At 38.9% G+C, this 19415-nt stretch overlaps 1 protein-coding gene across 1 annotated transcript; it reads left to right on the top strand.

Annotated features, from left to right (window-relative positions):
• Positions 1 to 7174: 7174 nt before the first annotated feature.
• LOC146316755 (high-affinity choline transporter 1-like) lies at positions 7175 to 14360 on the top strand. Its single transcript, XM_084733777.1, has 8 exons — positions 7175 to 7359; positions 7488 to 7601; positions 9703 to 9858; positions 9947 to 10095; positions 10284 to 10430; positions 12706 to 12859; positions 13178 to 13395; positions 13487 to 14360. The coding sequence occupies exons 1-8, from the start codon at positions 7176 to 7178 to the stop codon at positions 14000 to 14002; spliced, it is 1638 nt and encodes a 545-aa protein (XP_084589903.1). The 5' UTR covers position 7175; the 3' UTR covers positions 14003 to 14360.
• The last annotated feature ends 5055 nt before the right edge of the window (positions 14361 to 19415 follow it).

The following is a 19415-nucleotide window of genomic DNA, read 5'->3' as shown; positions in this document are numbered from 1 at the left end:
CTATATTTACAATGTTTTTACCACTTTACCTTGACCTCCGACAGCAAACCAGGAAAATCAAAGCCAAATATCTCTGTCTCAAAACCACCACTTTGGTGTTTTAATTTTAATTTTAATTTGGTGTCATGGAAGTCACACATTAACAGAATCAAACTAACCAATCGAAGCAGCAGTAGAGTAGCACATGAGTGAATTAAGAATTTCCACTTCTCTCTTACGGAGCTGTTTGACCCCTGCTCCGCCGCTCTAAGCTGCACCTGGCCGCTACATTCATTATCTCCAAGCTCAACTCAGATTTCATCCTGCTCCGCTCTTCACTTGTCATATTTTAAACAAACAAAATTCATTAAATCAAGTCATTTGGTGTTTTCAAAGTTGTGATATTGAGCTGAAACGGATTCTACATTCTGTTAGCATTCAGAGGCTGCTGCTAATCAAAGCAGAGAGACTGCACTGTGCACACTTCAGTGATCAACAATGTCGGCTTAACAGAGTTAATGATCACTCAAAGTTAAAATGCAAAACTCTAAAAAAGGTCCCAGTCACTTGTTGTGTGGCATCCATTGTATTCTTCAGGGAGGAGAGCTTTTTGCTGCAGCCAACTGCTGAAGGAAAATCCATCGTATGCTGCTTCACCCACGTATGTTTTGAATAAACTATAAGTACAGTGTTCTTGGAGCTTTGGGCTTTCACCTGGAATTTTGTCTGAGATTCCAAATGTTGCAGCGAACCTTTAGTCCTATACATTTTATCCCTCCAGTGCAGCACACAATTTACATCTTCCTTGTTTAATATTTTGAAGAATTTCCACATAAAGCTGGTGGCAGACATGGTGGTGTGTGTCTAATTCAGGTGGTAGAGCCAAAAGTTACTGTATTAAATGCATTAATGTCAAAAATTGAATTCATGGCACTTTGTGATTTTTAACTAATTAGTTAAAGCGCTCGGTGTGCTCGTCCGGTAACACATGAGAGCAACGAAACACACACAACCCCACATGAAAATGAAATCTTAAGAATAATATGCATAGCACATGCTAGAACTTTATTTTCCTTTCCTGTCAAATGCCAATTAAATTTATTAATCTATGGCTATTTTACAAATTGGAAATTGGAGTGGGACAGAGCGGGAGAAAAAAAGCTGCTCCACGCTCCATCCAATCCTATCCCGCCCAGGCTCCCTGCTCACTCCCACTCTGCTCTGCTTACATGCTCTGGAGCAGCAACTTCCATATTATATAAGGTACAATTCTGTTTTTACCAAAGGAGTCTGGTGCTTTGGAGAGAGTGATATTTGGCATATATATTATGGCTATATATTCGGCTGTCTGATGGACAAAGTAATATCACTGTTTAAAGCGAGACTTTGTAACTTTTGGAAGAAGAAAAAATACAACCCCCCTCTTTAAAATTAAGTTAAATTTATAAGTAAAAAGCACCCTAGTGCAGTTCAGTACAATCTGGGGTTTTGCTATGTCCTTACTTGGCCCAGTGTGGCCAGCGTTAGACCTTCTCCACAGGGTCAAACAAAGTCAGGGTGCTGCTATTGTGCATGTTGGCCAACTGGAAAAAACTCTGCTAGACTAAATGGAACAGGGCATCAATTAGTCTCTCTGTGTTTACCCTACTATTTCATATAACTGTGGCTGCCATGACAGGTCTACAATGTGTAATGTTAACTAATGTCAGCAAATTGTTAGCAAACCACAGATGTTACTGGGTGTACTGCTATTCACACATGGTTTGATCACAAAAGTAAAACAGAAAGTAAACCCACTGCACATCAACACCACAAGTTTGTTGTTTCCAGCTGGTGGTCTCATTTCTGTCGTCTTAACTCACGGCCATAATGATGGCGAGACACGCTCAAGACAAGGCAAAATTAACAGATAACCAAAGAGACAGAGAGGGAAGAAAGGAGACAGAAGGTACATATATTACTGGTTAGAAATATAAAATTGCAGTCATTGAAAAAAAGATTCTTTCAGGTCAAAAATCTTTGGCTGGCTCTAGATGAGCTTTATTCACTGCTCAGCTGAGACAGCCTCACAACAGGGTTAGGGTGGCATGATACCAGGTTAATATACAGTTTTACAAGAAATCACACGAGGATCAGAATGCAAATTCCACCAGAAGGCTCAGGAAACAAGCTTCCTGAGCCCAAATGTGAATGTGAATGTGAATGTGAATTAGGTGCTAAACCAGTGGGAGTGCGTCTGAGAAAGTGAAAGCCTGCAATTATAATAGCAATGAGTTCTTGTGATAAAGGACACAGTTTATACTGAAAAACATAAAATAGAATGAAATAAAAATATTGTCTTCCACATAGTACTTGTCCTATATATTTATCTACTAGTATTAAATTATTAATAGTAATAATATAGCATAAGCCACTTTTGCATATCTTAAATGTGCTAAAATTCAGCGTGCATCATACATATTGGCGTTTTTGCACTTGTCAAAATCTTATTCGTATTTTCCTAGAAAACGTGTAAGATTTACACCACACAGCCTGCATGGTTGCACAACTGTGGGTAGTTTGCATATAGAGTCACGTTTCGGGCATCGTTTTCATGTATCCTCGCAAACACAGTGAAAAACCTCGTAGCGTTTCGGGTTTAAACCGGACATGATGCTGTAACACGTGATAAAGGATCATTAACTACAGCATGAATTCATCCTTGTAGAGATAACGCTACGATTTACTGTGTTATGGCCCTCTGTCCAGGGTGCGTTCAAGTGAAAGCGTTTTAACTCCGCCGATTTGCAACCATTTCGCTTCATTCCGGTGGTGCGCAACGTTTCGCAACAGCCCTTAAATATCTGCTACCTTTACGGTTTCGTGTAGTACTCCAAATATCATTTAAAGGAAGCTGCGTAGCATCTGTCATCCGTCTTGCAAACGCACCTTCATCGCACCGGCACTTGTGTTTTAAAACGTTTTGTCCGCGTTTTGCCAGCGCTGAACACGACCCCCAGGTGTCACGTTTCAAAGGGACAACAATAGAGATGAATTGACCGGCCGCGGCTCCGGCTACACTTGGTGGAGGAGGCAGTCAGATGTGCAGAGGACAGGACTTCAGCTTCCATTGAAAGGTACGTTGCACATCCACCACATGGGAAGACAAGGTATAATGCCATGTAAAATCTTCCTGGCATCTGTAGATTAAAAAAAAACAAAAAAAAAAAACACCCCACGGTCATTATTTAATTAAAATAAATTGAATTGCTTCAGCGCATTTGGATGTTATCTGTTTTTTTTTTTGTTTTTTTTTTACTGCGGTTATATCGGATGCATTTAATCATTAATCTAGCTAAATCGGGACAGTCGTTATCATGTCGTTAACAGAGATGTTACACGTCTCAGTGGCGCCTGGCCTGTCCTCTCATCGGCTGTATTAATGTTAAAACGTTATTTAATCGCATTTAAACACGCCAAACGCTCAGGAAATACACACGCATGATGCTTCTTATCAATCTAGATGATAGATTAAGTTTGTGAAGATTTCCTCAAGGACTGTGGCTGATTTGTTAAGGTATGAAAACGCTAGTTTGTTGGTTATAGAGGAATTTTATACGTTATATTTAAAAACGCCATTTTCCTCAGAGAAGAAAATATTGTATAGGTTAGCTGTAGCTATGCCCCACATTCTCCCTGCACATTGAATTAAAATGGTAGTGCATTTTGTGCTCTTACATTTTCTAACAGATATAGTTACATTGCAAATGTTATATACAAAAGACGTGTAGGACTGCAACTAACGACAGTATTCATTAACGAATAATCTACCGGTGATTTTCCACGATTATTCGATTTATCATAAGTCTATAAAATGTCAGAAATTGGTGAAAAATGCTTATAAAATACAATGCATTCCAACTAAAGCAATTAATACAATAATAATCCAATATTTTGAAGCTGGGGTAAATCACGCACACAACTTCAAATACAGTTTTTGTTGTGGGTTTCTTTAATTGTCTTTCCAAAATTTTAAGGGGCAGTTCTCACGGAGAAAAAAAATAAAATAAAGGCTTTTGTCTGGTTATCAAGTGCAAAAACTAACTTGGATTGCTCAAAGCAAATAAAAAAAGGAATCTAGTGCTATTACAGTATATCTACAGCCCAAAAAGGCAGCACAGCTACAGTGCACATAGCAAAACTACAGCACAAATATAGGACAAATATGGCAGTGGAAGGACAAAACAAAACAAAAGGAAGAAAACAAAACAGTCACCACACTGCCTTAGAAAATCCCCTTAAAGTACTTATCTATAACATATCAACCTGATAAACTGCTTCATTTCACAGAGTAAACAAAAAGTTTCCACACGGGTAAAGACATAGGGAAAATCAAATTATTAAAGAGCATATTAAGCATCATCAACAAACGTTTTCATACCAAATTCACAGGTAACGAGCTCTGGTGGTCCACATGTCATGTTTTCATTCCACCAGCATCTGCAATCTATCAACAAGTTCACAAAATGTGGATTTCAATAAGTATACCATACACTTGTGAACCAGGTTATAGCAAATTTTGCATTAAATATTTAAACAAAACAGTATTATTCATCGTTCTCATCGTCAGTAGCAATAGCTATTCCCTGCAACGCAGCGTGTGGTGACCGGCAGGAGTTTTCTGGAGTGCCCTGACTGAAACTACACCCCCTGCTGTCCAACATCGATATCCACAGCAGTACTGCTTAAGCAGTTTTCTGTGGTTTTATGTCTTGGATATAAACTTAAATTTCTGCATTTACCGCCTGGTTACGATTTTAACACTCAGAAAGGCACAGTTCTGCCCACAGGTTTACTTCTTGTTTGAAATGGTCTAACCACTAATATTACTTAAGGCACAATCCCATTTAGCGTAGCAAAGTCTTTCTACTTAGCCAACATGTACAATAGCAGCACCCTGACTGATTAACCTGAATGGAACAGAGCCTTGTTTAGTATCATTGGTCACACCTGTGTCTACCCTACAATTTCAGGTCAAAATGACTGCTGTAAAAGAAAGGTCTGTTTAAATTAATAGATGATGTCACAGGGTTGATGAGGATATTTTTTTAAGATTGGTACACATTTTGCTACTATAGAAGACCTTTAAAATCAATCTAACAAGCATTTAAAGCACATTTTACTATAACAAAGCACTGTAATGTTTACAGGCTCTCTCTTAAAGGAAATCAAACATTAGCTAAGGACTAAACATATTGATTAACCACCATATACCACTGAGCTCAAACACACTGGCATTTTTTCCCTCTCTTTCCTGTCCTTACCTCCCTGTACAAGAGTGCCTCGGACCAGCCAGACAAACCGCTCCACCACTCACTGGGTAAGCTGGCTCATCATTTTCATTTTCCACCAAAGAGCACCTTGTCTTACCAAAAGTATTTAACAACACACACTGAGCACACCAGCTTTTCCCTCTTTTTACATTTGCAAGTCTTTTTAATTTTCCATAGTAACAACTGAACTATATTTTCTTCCAAGTTGATTTAAATTTAGTTTATTCAAGGAAATTATTTTGGTAAACTCAAACTAAAATACCTGTCTCTCTCTAACTTTATTGCCTACAATTACAACTAGATTACATAGTTCTTTCCAGCAACCTGCCAATGAACCTACTAGGTAATTATGAACTTGTATAAATAAAGCATTTGAAATAGATCTATTTCCCAATATGAATGTCTACATACTGCTTCTAAACCCTGCTAGGGAAAGAAATCTGGTAGAGAAAGATCTTGGTGGAAAAATACTGGGTGATAACCTCTTTTTCATCAGCTACAATTTGTTGTGGGTTTCAGGCTCTGTGCTACTTTCACTTAGGCCGTGGCTGCTCACTTCCCCTTGTGAGTCCTTCATAAGTTTTACAGCCTTGAAATGACTCTTTCAATCAGGCTCGTTTCCAGAACTTAACTGCTAATTCAGGTCATGCCTCGGCTCTGTATCAAATCTCAAGTAGCATCCCAACAGGTGGTACTTTGAAGATTGGTCACATTAAGCTTGCATCGGTTTTCCCATGCTAGGATTACCCAGTAATGATGGGCTTGCTACGTGAAGACTGTCTTTCTTCATCAGCAAGGATTATATATTAAATTTAGTTCAGAATGAAGTTAAAAAATTAGGATTATACTACAACCCAGGGCTTACAAAGGAGAAGCAGACTACATTAAGGCTCATCTGACACATGTTTGGCATACTAGAGGAAGTTTTGAACTACTTTTTTTATTAGGGGTTCGCAAACTTTTCCTACAGACTACAGACCCCCAATTTAAGAGGATTTTGTCTTATGAAATCCTTTTTTTTTCATTTTCAGGTTTGTAGATCAAAGACATGCCTCTGAAAAATCGAAATATTTGATATCATTTTTGATACCACAGGGAAAAGCTTGACACAACATTAAGGGCATAAAACTAAAGATTTTTATTAAAAGATAAATACTTCATGGCTATAATGTGACAACAAGAAACCTAACCCTCTTAGAAACATTACTTTTTTCTTGTTAGATCAGGCCTTTAAAAATAAAATATCTAATTAACTAATCTTAGAAACTAAGTGAAATTAATAGCCTCAACTTGGTTTCAAACTGAAGTGAACAAGAAAGTGCAGCTGGTGGGTGTATCAATACTGTGGAAAATGAGTATAAACCATTTCAAATATTCAGAATTGATGTATCAATCAATCTGTATTTTTGATGACACTAGATCACTATAAATTATAGTCAATCAAAACGGCCAACCCTATTTCTTTCCTTGTTGTTCCAACTTACAAAAAAATGTGATAAAAGTTAAAATATTCTATTCCTTTTTTTTGCTGGGGACCCCCTACAACCCGGTCAAGGACCCATGTTGGGACCCAGGCCCCAGTTTGAAAACCACTGTACTATACACCAGATGTAAGGGGGATGCCTCTGTAGCCTCCTCACAGCCTGCCAAGATAAAGTTGAGACTTACGCAGCTAAAAAGGGCTTATCGCTGTTTTCATTGGTGCTTCCTGGAGATTGCAGTACTATAACTTTAATCAGGGGTTGCAGAGCAGCCACAGTGTTACAGGTTGTCTAGAAAAAGTTTTTTGTAGGTGCTTTTTGTATACATAAGTGTGTGTTTGAGTTTTATATGTTAAATATGTTAGTGTAATTGATGGACTGTGTATTATGCGACCAGATAATCATGGCGGTGAACATCCCTGGACTGGTTGCTGTGGTGGTTTTTTACATTGTCATCCTGGTAATTGGGATCTGGGCATCTCGAAAATCCAAGAAAGTGGAAAATACATGTACTGGCAGCAAGAGCGAAGTTACCATTGTCGGTGGCCGCAACATCAATGTCCTGGTCGGAGTTTTCACCATGACAGGTAAAACTTTTTGTGTGTCATTTAGCTGTACTTGATGAGTGTTTCTCTTTGTGTGCGCTCTGTGCTTATTTCACTGTTTTGTTGCCCTCTTTTTTTTTTCTTGATTATTTTATGTGTTTTTCTTTTAGCAACATGGGTTGGCGGAGGTTACATTATGGGAACTGCTGAGGCTGTTTATTCTCCCTCTCAAGGTCTCATCTGGGCTATGGGGCCTCCGGCATATGTTATCAATTTTGTTTTGGGTAAGTAGATGAAACAAATGAAGCTTCTGTACAATATGACACTGCAGATTGTACCACTGCAAAAATATATCTTACAGTCTTTTTCTCTCTCTGGGTAAGTGGTAGCAGCCTGCTGTATTTTCAGCCTCACATACTGAAGTGTCACAGGATGTGATACTAAGAGACACAGAAACTATGTGACAGGTATAGGTTACTATAAATTAATGTGAACTGCACATAGCAACACTGACTGTATTGTCCTGTTTGAGGGCCGATGTGCTACTCTCACTGAAATAAAGCGTGCCTTGTTGGAAAGATTAAAGCAGACATAAATCCCGGTGCATATAACTAAAGGCTTTTTTTTTTTTCAGAATTGCTGGACATAACACACATCAGACCACAGGAATCTGAGGACTCACAAAAACCGGTCTGATAGTGCAGATGTCAGATGTAGTGCCACTTGTAATAAAAGCAATTTATTTTTATAGATAAGATAAGTTAGGCCTTTGCTGATCCACATATGTGACATTTGGGTGTTGCATCAGCACAGACAGAAAGAAGTGTGCATAAGTAGAGAAAATAAAAAAAATTAGAAACTATACAAGATCAGTTAAACTCAAAAGTACAAGGCATACAGCAGTTTTTTTATTTCTGCCCCAGCATGCACTGGACAAAATACAGGGTTGAGACACTTGACTGAGACTCAGTCCAATTTAAAGTCAGTGTCTGCCAGGCAATAGCTAATTTTTATTTTTAAAGGTCCACTCTGTAAGATTTAAGGGCAGAATCTGGCAGACATGGAATGCAGTATTCATAAGTATGCTTTCATTAATGTAGAGACACATTTAGGGTTGCAACTCATGATTATTGTCATAGTCGATCAATTGGCTATATAATAGTTATATATGTAAAATATCACTAAATATCCATCTATAAAATGTCACTAAAAAACCTGATTAATCAATTATCAAAACAGTTGAGGATTAATTTCATAATTACTTAATCTTTGCAGCTCTAGAGTCATTGTGTTTTCATCACCTTAGAATCAGCTATTTATATCTACAGACGGTGCGTGTTCTCTTCCATGGAAGCTGCCACGTTGCACCGTCATGTTTCTACAGTAGCCTTGAACAGACAAACCAAACACTGGCTCTAGAGTTTTGGATGCGTTTTGTGGCCACTGTAGCTTCTCCTCCGCATTTGGAAGTGGAGAGTCACACAAGGTGTTTGCAGTCTGCAAGCCTACCACTAGATGCCACTAAATCCGACAGACTGGTCCTCTGGAAATAAACACAAATGAAAAAACTGATGAAACATGACAATACTTTGATTGTGGCAAGGGTCTATATTGTATTTTAAGCAGCCCCTTTGGTGCCAGCAGCCCCAATGCAGCTGCACAGCAGTCAGATTATAATGTGCAGCAGCACTGTTTTCCCCATCGAGGTTCTTTCATACACCACCATCAGATTGTTGTCCTATCTGGGCCTACAGACAGACATTCACACGTACATATCCACACCTACGGACCATTCTGAAAATTTCCACTTCATTTAACCTGCTTCTTCATGGACTGTGGGAGGAAGGTGCCCTCAACAAAAGGAGGATTTGTACGCAGGCATTTTCCAACCAGTCAGATCCAAACCCACAACCTCTTTGCTGAGGTGACACCACGAACAACTGAGCCACTGTGTGAGGAAACAGATCGGATGACATTTCAGCCCATACCAAACCAACAAAAGCAAATGGAAATTTTTTAAAGGTTTAATATGTAGGCTACTTGAAACCAGGGTTGCAACTAATGATTACTTTTCTCAGCACATAATAATATGAATAATAATCATTTTATTTATAAAGCACTTCAAGCAATAAGCACAAAGGGCTTACCAAGGTCAGAAAATTAAGTGGAAAAAGTGACAGGGACAGTTGAAAGAGGTATGATGCAAGAGGTAAACACAAGCAAAAAAAGATAAAAGCTCTCAATAAAAAAATATAAAACCAATAGTTCACAGCCACAGAACTCTAGTTTGTCAGCTGTTAGGGAAAGCATTTTTAAATCATTTGATTTTTTTAGGACAAATATGTATTTCAAGTATTTTTTTCTGTATACTCTCTGTTTCTTAAGGAGGATTGTTTTTTGCAAAGCCTATGAGGTCAAAACGCTACGTGACCATGTTGGACCCGTTCCAGCATCGCTATGGCAACATGTTCACCGCAACATTACTGCTTATTGCCTTGGTCAGTGATATTTTGTGGGTGGCCTGCATCCTTGCTGCTCTTGGTGAGTAACGCGTCTGTGTCTTTATGCAGCAACTATAACGTCAAATTGTACCGTCTGTGATTTAATGCCACGTGTGTATTTTCTCCAGGAGGAACAATGAGCATCATTCTCGGGTTGTCGTCTGCCCTCTCCATCGTTATCTCGGCAGCCGTTTCCATCATCTACACGTTTTTAGGGGGTCTCTACTCGGTTGCGTATACTGATATCATCCAGCTTTCCTTCATCTTTGTCAGCCTGGTGAGAAACAGAGGGGGTCAATAAAGTTGTGAGTGACAGTTATGACTGAGGGAAGGCCACAGAAATAATAGGATTTCTAAGAGATAGATAAATATATTCATGATGAAGTATAATAAGAAATGTAAGTAATTCAATAGATGACTTCTCCTTGGTTTTGCTGTAACAGCTGTTTTCTTCCTCTGTTTCAGTTTCTCTGTATTCCTTTTTTGGTACTCAGTCCTGCAGTTACTGATGTCTCACAAGCTGTACACCTCAACCAGTCAAGTGTAAACGCATGGCTAGGAGAGTTGGAGCTGGCAGATGCAGGAAAATGGACGGATGAAATGCTGTTATTGGTTAGATTTTAAATTTTATTTTTTGTCACTGTGTATAGGGGAGATTCGAATACCACATGCTAAAACGTGTCATTGCACAGCACTGAATATACACTGTTTCTCCAGTAAAGTCGTCCATCTTGGAAAATCTGTTGGAGATTTTCAGTCAAAACTGATGCAACCTAATGGAATTCAGCCATCGTTAATTTTTAATTTGATTTTTTTTGTATTTCTGATATAAGTGATTTCTCTCTTTCAGAGTTATTTTCATCTGCAGATAGATTCCCCAGGTTGTCAGCTGAGAAAGTAGTGTAATGAATTTTTGCAGCCTTATTTCAATTCAACATGCAGTCTCATGCATCACAGAACATTTTGTCCCCGTAAGAGACAAACAACTGACCTTGAGTTGATGCGTTTTTGTTATTTGTTTTTTTTAGCAAAATAACAACATTCTCTAATGTTGCACAAGAAGAACAACTTGTTACTAGTGTTTCAGTTTTACTTTGTGACTCATTCAAATGTCACATGTTCCAGAGCTTCCACTGTGATGCACATCAAGCTATCCCTTTTGTCACATTTAAGGTTCCCTATTAAGCACTGAGGCGCACCAGTGTAGAAGTCGCATTTACCTGCGATTGAAAATCACAGAGTATAACCTTGTGTGCTCAGATAGTGCCAGCGATGAGAGACAAGTCAGTCCACAGAATGACAAAAAATACAATAAGAGTAAATCATTCTATTAGAGTTACTGTGACACACCAAAATGTCTTCTACTGATTCTATCTAACTCTATGCCTGTAGTTAGGATAGACTTAGCTGATAAAGAGACATGCTTTGCATGCATGTTTGCTTGTGCACATGCACAAAGTTCAACAGATAATGTCTTTGTTCTCCACATTCTATCATAGAAATTATAGCTCCATTTATGACAGTGAACATTTGAACTTGTCATATCAGGAAAAGCACAAATCAGTAACACTGATGATGGCTTTGTTCCAAGTATCAATTTTCCAAGTCGGTCTTCGTACTTGTATGAATTAGTTCTTGGTGCTTTAATAATTCCTCCTGTCCATACTGGCAGTAAAAAAGATCCCCTCTTGATGGAATTCTAATGTAAATACAGGGGTACAAAATCCACAAATTTAGTCTTAAATACAAAATTCTCTTCACAGTGTTTCTCTTACTGAGCTGCTGTGAAGAGATAGTAATACAAACAGGGAATTCCCTGCTAAAAAGATTAATTTTGGAATATATTCTCTTAATCTGTTAACTCTGCCTTTGGAAGAGAGATTTGGAATGCATCCTGGCCTGGAACAAGAACTTTTTACTTTGTTCCCCGAAACTCTGAGGCCACATTCGGTCAGAATCAGGGCTTGTGGCGAAAACACCAGTCGTGTCTTCCCTTCTGAATGGAGGAAGTGCATTTAGGTTGTGATGGTGGTGGCAAAAGGCAGTGATGAAACAATGCAGCATTATGTGGTGGAAGAGTTGAAACAGAGACTACTTGGTGAAACGCAATCCAGTGTCACACTGTGGCAATCAGGCTGCTCCAGAGTCAGCCTGAAATATCATTGAAACTGTGACTGAACAGTGACAGAGTCTCAGCTGTGTCCTTGCTTGGTTGATTTTATGTGCCTTGCTTTAGTGTCTGCATCTGGTTAGCAGTTTGTGGTGCAAAATAGCAACACCATGAGCTTCCTTTGGTGTGTCCATTTGTTTGAGAGAGGGAGAGCGTGTGCAGCTGTGGCCATGCAAGGAAATAGTAGGAGAGGAATAGCGGAAATAGTGTTAGCAAGAATGCTGGTGAGCCAGAGAAATAAAGCATTATTTCCTGATTGTTTCACAGTGGTTATGTTCTAAGCACAAATAATACACCACCCACACTGCTGCACAACCCTGCAATGCCTGATTGTGTCTGAATACAGCCTTACATTGGAATCACAACAGTTTGGGATCTTTTTCGGGCCGGTATGAACATGTTTGCAGGGACTGACAACTTTTACAACTTGCATACAGGCGTGTAAGTTTTTTTTTTCCAAGACTGACTCAAAAAAATGTGAACCATCAAATATGTACTAGTAAGTCATACTAGCAGTAAGAAATAAAGAGACGTGCTCTGAGGCCTGGAACTAGCACACCTGAATGTAACGCAGCTGTTATTAATCTTATTAGAAAAATCTGTTTGACCCGTCACTCTAAACTGTCTGCTTTGATAAAGATTTATTTTGCATATAAACTGCCAGATAATTCACTGACAAAATGTCTTGCATTTGTGCGTTCATGTGTATGTTTTTAGGCGTTGGGCGGACTGGCCTATCAAGCTCTGTACCAGAGGATCCTCTCTGCAGCCTCCTCTGCTCAGGCTCAGGTCACCTGTTTTGCTGCTGCTCTGACAGTTTTTATTATGGGCATCCCCTCTGTTGTCATTGGAGCTGTGGCTTCCTCTGCAGGTACACATGATAGACAACATGTTCTCACAATTTGCTCCCGCTACCATGGCAAATGGCGTGGGATGATATAATCTTGGGTGTGTGAGCATTTGTGAAACTGGTTATGGTTAGCATATCATAATCAGTATGCTGAGATTTGTTTTCATTTAACTTCCTTCTTCCCAGAGCTTTATTTATTTATTTATATATTTGTTTTGATGCCATCACCATAACCTTAAAAGCTTCTTCCCCTCCCATTATTTCTTTTCCTCTCAACCCTGGCTGTCTCTTTGTCTTACTTTCTTTCTCCTCCTCTCTCTCGCTCTCCTTTCCTCTAAGACTGGAACCAGACAGCGTATGGTCTACCCCCTCCTTTTGAACGAGGGGAGGCAGGGAAGATCCTGCCACTGGCCCTGCACTACCTCACACCCACCTGGTTGTCAGTGTTAGGCATTGGTTCTGTGGCGGCAGCAGTTATGTCCTCCATGGACTCTGTGCTGCTGTCCTCAGCATCCATGTTTACACAAAACATATACAAGACGACTTTGAGGAAGCAGGTGTGTGTGTGCGTGAGTGTGCGTTTGGTTCAGGACTGAGCGCAGTAACTCCATTTTTATTGTCCCTTTTCCTCTCTCTCTCGACTCACAGGCGTCGGAGCGCGAGCTGCAGCGGGTGATCCGCGTTAGCGTGCTGCTGGTGGGCCTGGCGGGAACAGGCCTGGCCTTTGCTGACGACAGTGTCTTTGCCCTCTGGATGCTGAGTGGAGACCTCCTCTACTGCGTGATCCTGCCACAGCTCGTCTGTGTGCTGCACTTCAGCTGCGCCAACAGCTATGGTGCCATTAGCGGCTACGTGGTGGGACTGGTGCTGCGTGTGCTGAGCGGGGAGCCGGTGTTTGGGATCCCTCCTGTCCTCTGGTATCCTGGCTGGAAGGAGGAGGACGGAGTTGTCACACAGTACTTTCCCTACAGGACTGTGGCCATGCTTGGCTCTTTGATAAGTATTGCTTCAGTGTCAAAGCTGGTGCAGTTTGGCTTCTGTCACCAAATAGTCCCTCAGTCGTGGGATTTACTGGGGGTGTTTGAGGAAAAGAAAGAGGCAGAAGGGCTGGAGGTACCAGTACCTCGGGAGAAAAAGGGCAGTATCCTTAATACAAAATTCTAGTCTTAAATTTAGTACAACCATAGCCAAAGTATACACAAGCGTCTTTTTATGCAAATTCCTACCAACCATCTTCCCTGCACAGACTATTTACGCACACACTCTTATATGTACTGTATATCACGCGTGTTTAATACTGTATAAGTACATGCTTTATATGCACCAAACTCTGACCAGCAGTATGTTGAGAGTGATTCAGGGAGGTAGTTGAGACACGGTAGGTGTCTCATTCTCATTCAGAACAGGATTAGAGGACCAGTGTGTAAGATTTAGTGGCATATAGCTGTGAGCTTGCAGATTACAAACACCTCATCTCCCCTTCAGGGTGACCAAATGACAATGGGTGAATTCAGGACAGGATAGTTGGTATTAGGATTTAAATGTACAGAATAAGGAGGATTTAAATGTACAGAATAATTTAGAGTAACATCAGGGCCTAACTCTGGTATTTTAATGAATATTGTGAAGCTCAGTTGCAGAATCTGAGGATGATATAAGGCAGAGTGTCTTTATTGGGTGTTTACAGGACGCATGAACCATTATGTGTAGGTAGTAGGTCCTTTCAGCAGATAAGATCGTCATTAAGCTATAGGAGCTCACAAACACATTTTCTAATATTTTTTATAATAAATTCCTCTCACAGTGGCAGCTGTACTAACCACCATCTGTTTTAAAACAAGGTGAATGATATAATGTGTCAATAATACTCTGACATATTTTACAAAAACAAACAAACAGCAGTTCAATATTAGTTTCACAGAGTCAAGTTTTTGTCTTCTCAAGTTTCATGTCAAGTTGAGTCTCATAGCGTACTGACAGCTCTTGTTGTAGCTCATTCATAGATAGGATTTGGGACAGCTGCTCATAAATTGGGACTATCCCAAATTTTTCAAGACATCTGGTCACCCCACCCCTCTTCTGAGTTTGTAGGAGAACCTACGGCTGCCGTAAAACTGGCACAAAATATGAAAGGCCCTATCTAGAGCCAGTGTTTGGCTTGTCTGTTCTTGGCTACTGTAAAAACAGGCAGTGCAACATGGCAGCGAACCTGGAAGAAGGCAAACATGATTATTACTTATTTTCAGGTGATTTTACACTAATGAAAACATACTTATGAATACTGTATTCCATTTCTTTAATATTCTGCCAATAACAATTGAAATCTTACACACTGGACTGTTAAGCCCACATTTCAAGACCTGAAGATTCTGATCCTCATGTCAGAATTCACATGGTCCTGATCCTCTTAAAACAGACCTCTTTCCTCAATTGCTAATCACAGTTAAGGCATTAGCCATAACACTTCCATACTTTTTTGATCAGTCAACTCAACCCCTTTTCAGTTACGCTAAACCGAATTATTGTTATTAAATTGTGTAATCATTAGCAGTTGTCATACGTAGTGAGAAGCAGTTCTTCTTTGCACATATCAAAGGTAACAACATTGCTTGTAAATGCACCATTCCAAGTTATTCCCTACTCGCTTCGCAACCAATGAGAGAGAGAGGTTGAGAGACATACAGTATGACTTAGCAAAAAGCAAGCGCCGGTAGCAAGAACAAATCAGTGAATCAGACAAATAGAAGATTATTTTCTGATTGCGACATTCTAAAGCACAAATAAACATGCCCACGACTCCGCATAATGGCGGATTTTGTGTGAATACGACTGAAGTGATCCTCAGTCTGCTCTGCCTGTGTGTAAGTGTAAAACTTTTTCTGCAGCTGTCAGCAGAGGAAAGAGACGAAAAATGCAGTGTAACTGTTGGTTTTTGTAGAATCCCGACCTAAAGACCTGCATGCTGTATTGGCTGAGGGCTCGACACCACTGCCAAACAGACTGAGGCTATATGAGTCTAAACATAGTTTTTTAGGAAAATACTGCATAGTTTACCTTTAATCTAGTCCTCTCCACTCAAACCCTCTCCAGTAAAGCTAAACCCAGTTGGTGTTATTTAACTTTGCAATCATTAGCTATTATCAAACTTTAGAAGAAGCAGTTTTGCCTTGTTATATATCTTAAAGGACCAGTGTGTTGTATTTAGTGGCATATAGCAGTGAGCCTGCAGATTGCAAACACTGCACCTCACCCTCCCCTTCCAAACATGTAGGATAACCTACAGTGGCCACAAAACTCAGAAAAAACATGGAGGGCTCTATGTAGAGTCAGTGTTTGGTTTGTTTGTTCTGGTCTACTGTAGAAACATGGTGGTCCGACATGGCGATCTCTGTGGAGAGCACCTGCTGCCTCTGTAAATATAAACTCTAAGGTAACGAATACACAACTCTTATTTTGAGGTGATTGTACATTAATGAAAACATGAGTATTACATTCCATTTCTGTCATATTCTGCCAATAAATGCTTGTAAATCTTACACACTGGACCTTTAAGACCACATGAGAAGACCCCAAGATTCTGATCTTCATGTCAGAACGTCCCTGGTCCTAATCCTCTTAAAATGAACCTCTTTCACAGTTAACCCATTACTCGTAACATTTTCATAGCTTCCTAATCTAGTTCACTCAACCGCTTTACAGTTAAGCTCATCCAACTTGGAGATATTATTTGTGTAATCATAAGCCATTGTCATACTTTGTTACAAGCTGTTTTGCGTCTTTGCATTAATCACTGAAGGAGCAAAGCAATGCTATTGCAGTACTTGAGATGCTAAGGTTGTGCTCTTCAGAAACAAAGGGGGTGCCTGTTGGTAGAAGTGTTAAGCATTATTTTATGTATTGAAGGACTATCGAAATATAAAATTACTATTTTTTAGATGTTTTGTGATTGCAAGTGTTCATAAAAAACGAAACATATGTTTCTAATCTTTGCCTGTGATGGAATCTGTGTTGTTTTAATGTGTATGCGTGTGAAAAAGAGTAAAAATGAGTAAAATCACAAGCTACATGCGCCAAGACTGGGTTGCACCAACAAAGATTAATTTAATCTAAAAATACTTATAATCAGGGTTTAGCAAAACTAGGTTTACAATGAGTAAATCCATATTGAAGATAAAGCAGATCTGTTGCACAACTGAAAACTAATCTGTTTAAGTAATTCCAAATTTATTGATATAAGCTAAGTTTGATCATTATGGAGATGCTTGTTTACCCAATTTAAACTAAATAAAAAATAAATTTGTGCTGTAGGGACCAAGTAAGTATAAAAAAGGAGAAACCTTTTACTTTTGGTTGTTCTGTATTCCTAAACAAAACATTACATTATCTGCTTGCTAGCTAAAAAGTTAGCTGACTCATGATGACTTGGCAGAGAATTTAATTTCTCTTCCTTTTAGAAAAACTTGTTGGCCAAATTAATGAAGCAATATTGCCAAATAACAGAAAATTAAATGGACAACAGCACAAAAAGGGGGGAAAAGACTGTGGCAGCAACTGGACGATTGTCTAAATGGATCAACTGGACTGAAAGAAACAAGAGACAAATCATGAAACTCAACTGGCTTTAGTCTTAGTCTTTCTTTGAGGAATTTACTAAGTTCATCAAAAAAAGGCAGCTATTTTAAAAGTTAAACCTCATCAAGTGTATGTTAAAAGTTAAAAGTGGATCACATTTTTAACTGGAGTTAAAAGTTTTGATGCAACAGAAATAAATTTAATGTAGGTTTAGAGTAAAAACTAAACTGAGGCTTTAAATGTAACCTTTCTTAATTTTAAAGTTTGGTAAAACAAAATTAAGCCATTATTTAACTGAGTTTAAAAATCTTTTCCTCTTAGTGCAGCCCAGCATCGACAAGAATTATTGCTTAAATGACTATGCTCAGGGTACACTTGTCCTTTAAAGAAACAATGCACTTTTTGTCACTTACAACATGTAATTACTCCACCCGAAAGTATTTCCCTTGTTTTGTGATTTATTATCAAGTAGCATTTGACATAGTTTACTTTAACCACATTGCAATTGCAATGTCACCTTATCAGCAGCAGAGGGCGACGCCTAACACTAAAAGGACCTAAACAGCCTGAGTCAGACAGTCTCAGATGGTGTTTGCCCAAAAAATACGCATAACTGATGTGAGAAAGTACAAAAAAACACTTATTTTTTGTCATCGTGCGGACATGCAATTTTTTTTAACTCGCTTCACCTTAACATCATGTCAGAAGCTTTACAGCACATGGAGTTTGATGGCTTTATAAACCACATGTATTACCTACTTTTATTTTTGACCACTTAAATTATGTCTCAGATATCCCATATTCGCTCCTTTTAAATGCTGTTTATCAGATTTAGTAATCAAGCTTCAAAAACCCAGACGAACAAGTAACAGGACTGGTTTGAACTAAAATAACGTGTTTCTTGTTTATTCTCTATATTAAACTAAAGTAATATGAGAAACGAACACAACATCGTATTTTTACTTCACTAATATCATGGTTAAGAATACTGTGATAAGTGATTTGCTTAATTTAATTCTCGGAATATTTATTTTCGTTGTGTAATAATCATATATGTCCCGTTTTAAATTAAAATTGCATCTGTTGTAATCGTTTTTGAAATTAAATAGCGTGGGGAAATTTCACACAATAAATATTCAGGTTAGTTTTTAAAATAATATGACGATCATTTTGCAGTCTACTACCAAAACCACTTACATTAAATGAAGAGGTTTAAATATTGAATTCCTCGTGGTGTCGGGTCGGAGAAACGCCGTACATTTACTACAATGTAAAATGCACCACCTGCAGGATGCGTGATGTCTGACATTATAAACCTGCATCCATCCGTCCATCCATCCGTCCAGGATCAGACTGGCTTCAGAATGAATAGCGACGCCCATCGCACACTGTGCTGTCACTGCTGCATGTACAGTATGGGATGAATGAACACTAAAGGCAGAGCCGGCAGTCCTCTCTTCAGCGAGGCTCTATGTCGGGTTTTACTTCGGGCCTGTGACGCTAGTGAGCAGTTTAACCTATGGTACAGCTCCAGTGCACAAAATAGACTTCATGGTATATTCAAGGTTTGAACGTAGTCTTGTTCACTCCAGAATGCAAGAAGTCCTAAAAACTAAAAGGAAAGAAAAAAAAAAATCACCAGAGGGAGGACATTTTTATTGATAAAAATTAATCATTCCTCTTTGGATTAAAATCAGCACAATAGCACAAACTCACAATTTAATCCATTTGGAAGTGGCAACTCTTCTTTGTAAGTAACTTGGGTTATTTTGTCATTAAAGAAATGTTATATTTTATTGTGTAGCCATAATACAATTCAGTCAACCAAATAATATAAAATATATATCTGCTGAACCCTATATAGATCACTGAAAATCAGAACTTATTTCATATTCTTGGACATAACTATTAAAGATTTGTAACAAGAAAAATCTACAGTTTTACTGGTAATTCATCAATGAAAGCAGTGACGTAGTGAAGATTTCCAAAATAGACACAGAAGCAT

This window comes from Lutjanus erythropterus, chromosome 13 (assembly GCF_056507025.1).
Source record: "Lutjanus erythropterus isolate fLutEry1 chromosome 13, fLutEry1.hap2, whole genome shotgun sequence".
NCBI lineage: Eukaryota > Metazoa > Chordata > Actinopteri > Lutjaniformes > Lutjanidae > Lutjanus > Lutjanus erythropterus.
This window is presented reverse-complemented; position numbering and strand designations above follow the sequence as displayed.

Coding starts and splice junctions, on each gene's coding strand:
- LOC146316755 (XM_084733777.1), top strand. CDS start 7,176: ATGGCGGTGAACATCCCTGGACTGGTTGCTGTGGTGGTTTTTTACATT. Junction 9,859..9,946: donor CTGCATCCTTGCTGCTCTTG/GTGAGTAACGCG, acceptor TATTTTCTCCAG/GAGGAACAATGAGCATCATT. Junction 13,396..13,486: donor AGACGACTTTGAGGAAGCAG/GTGTGTGTGTGC, acceptor CTCGACTCACAG/GCGTCGGAGCGCGAGCTGCA.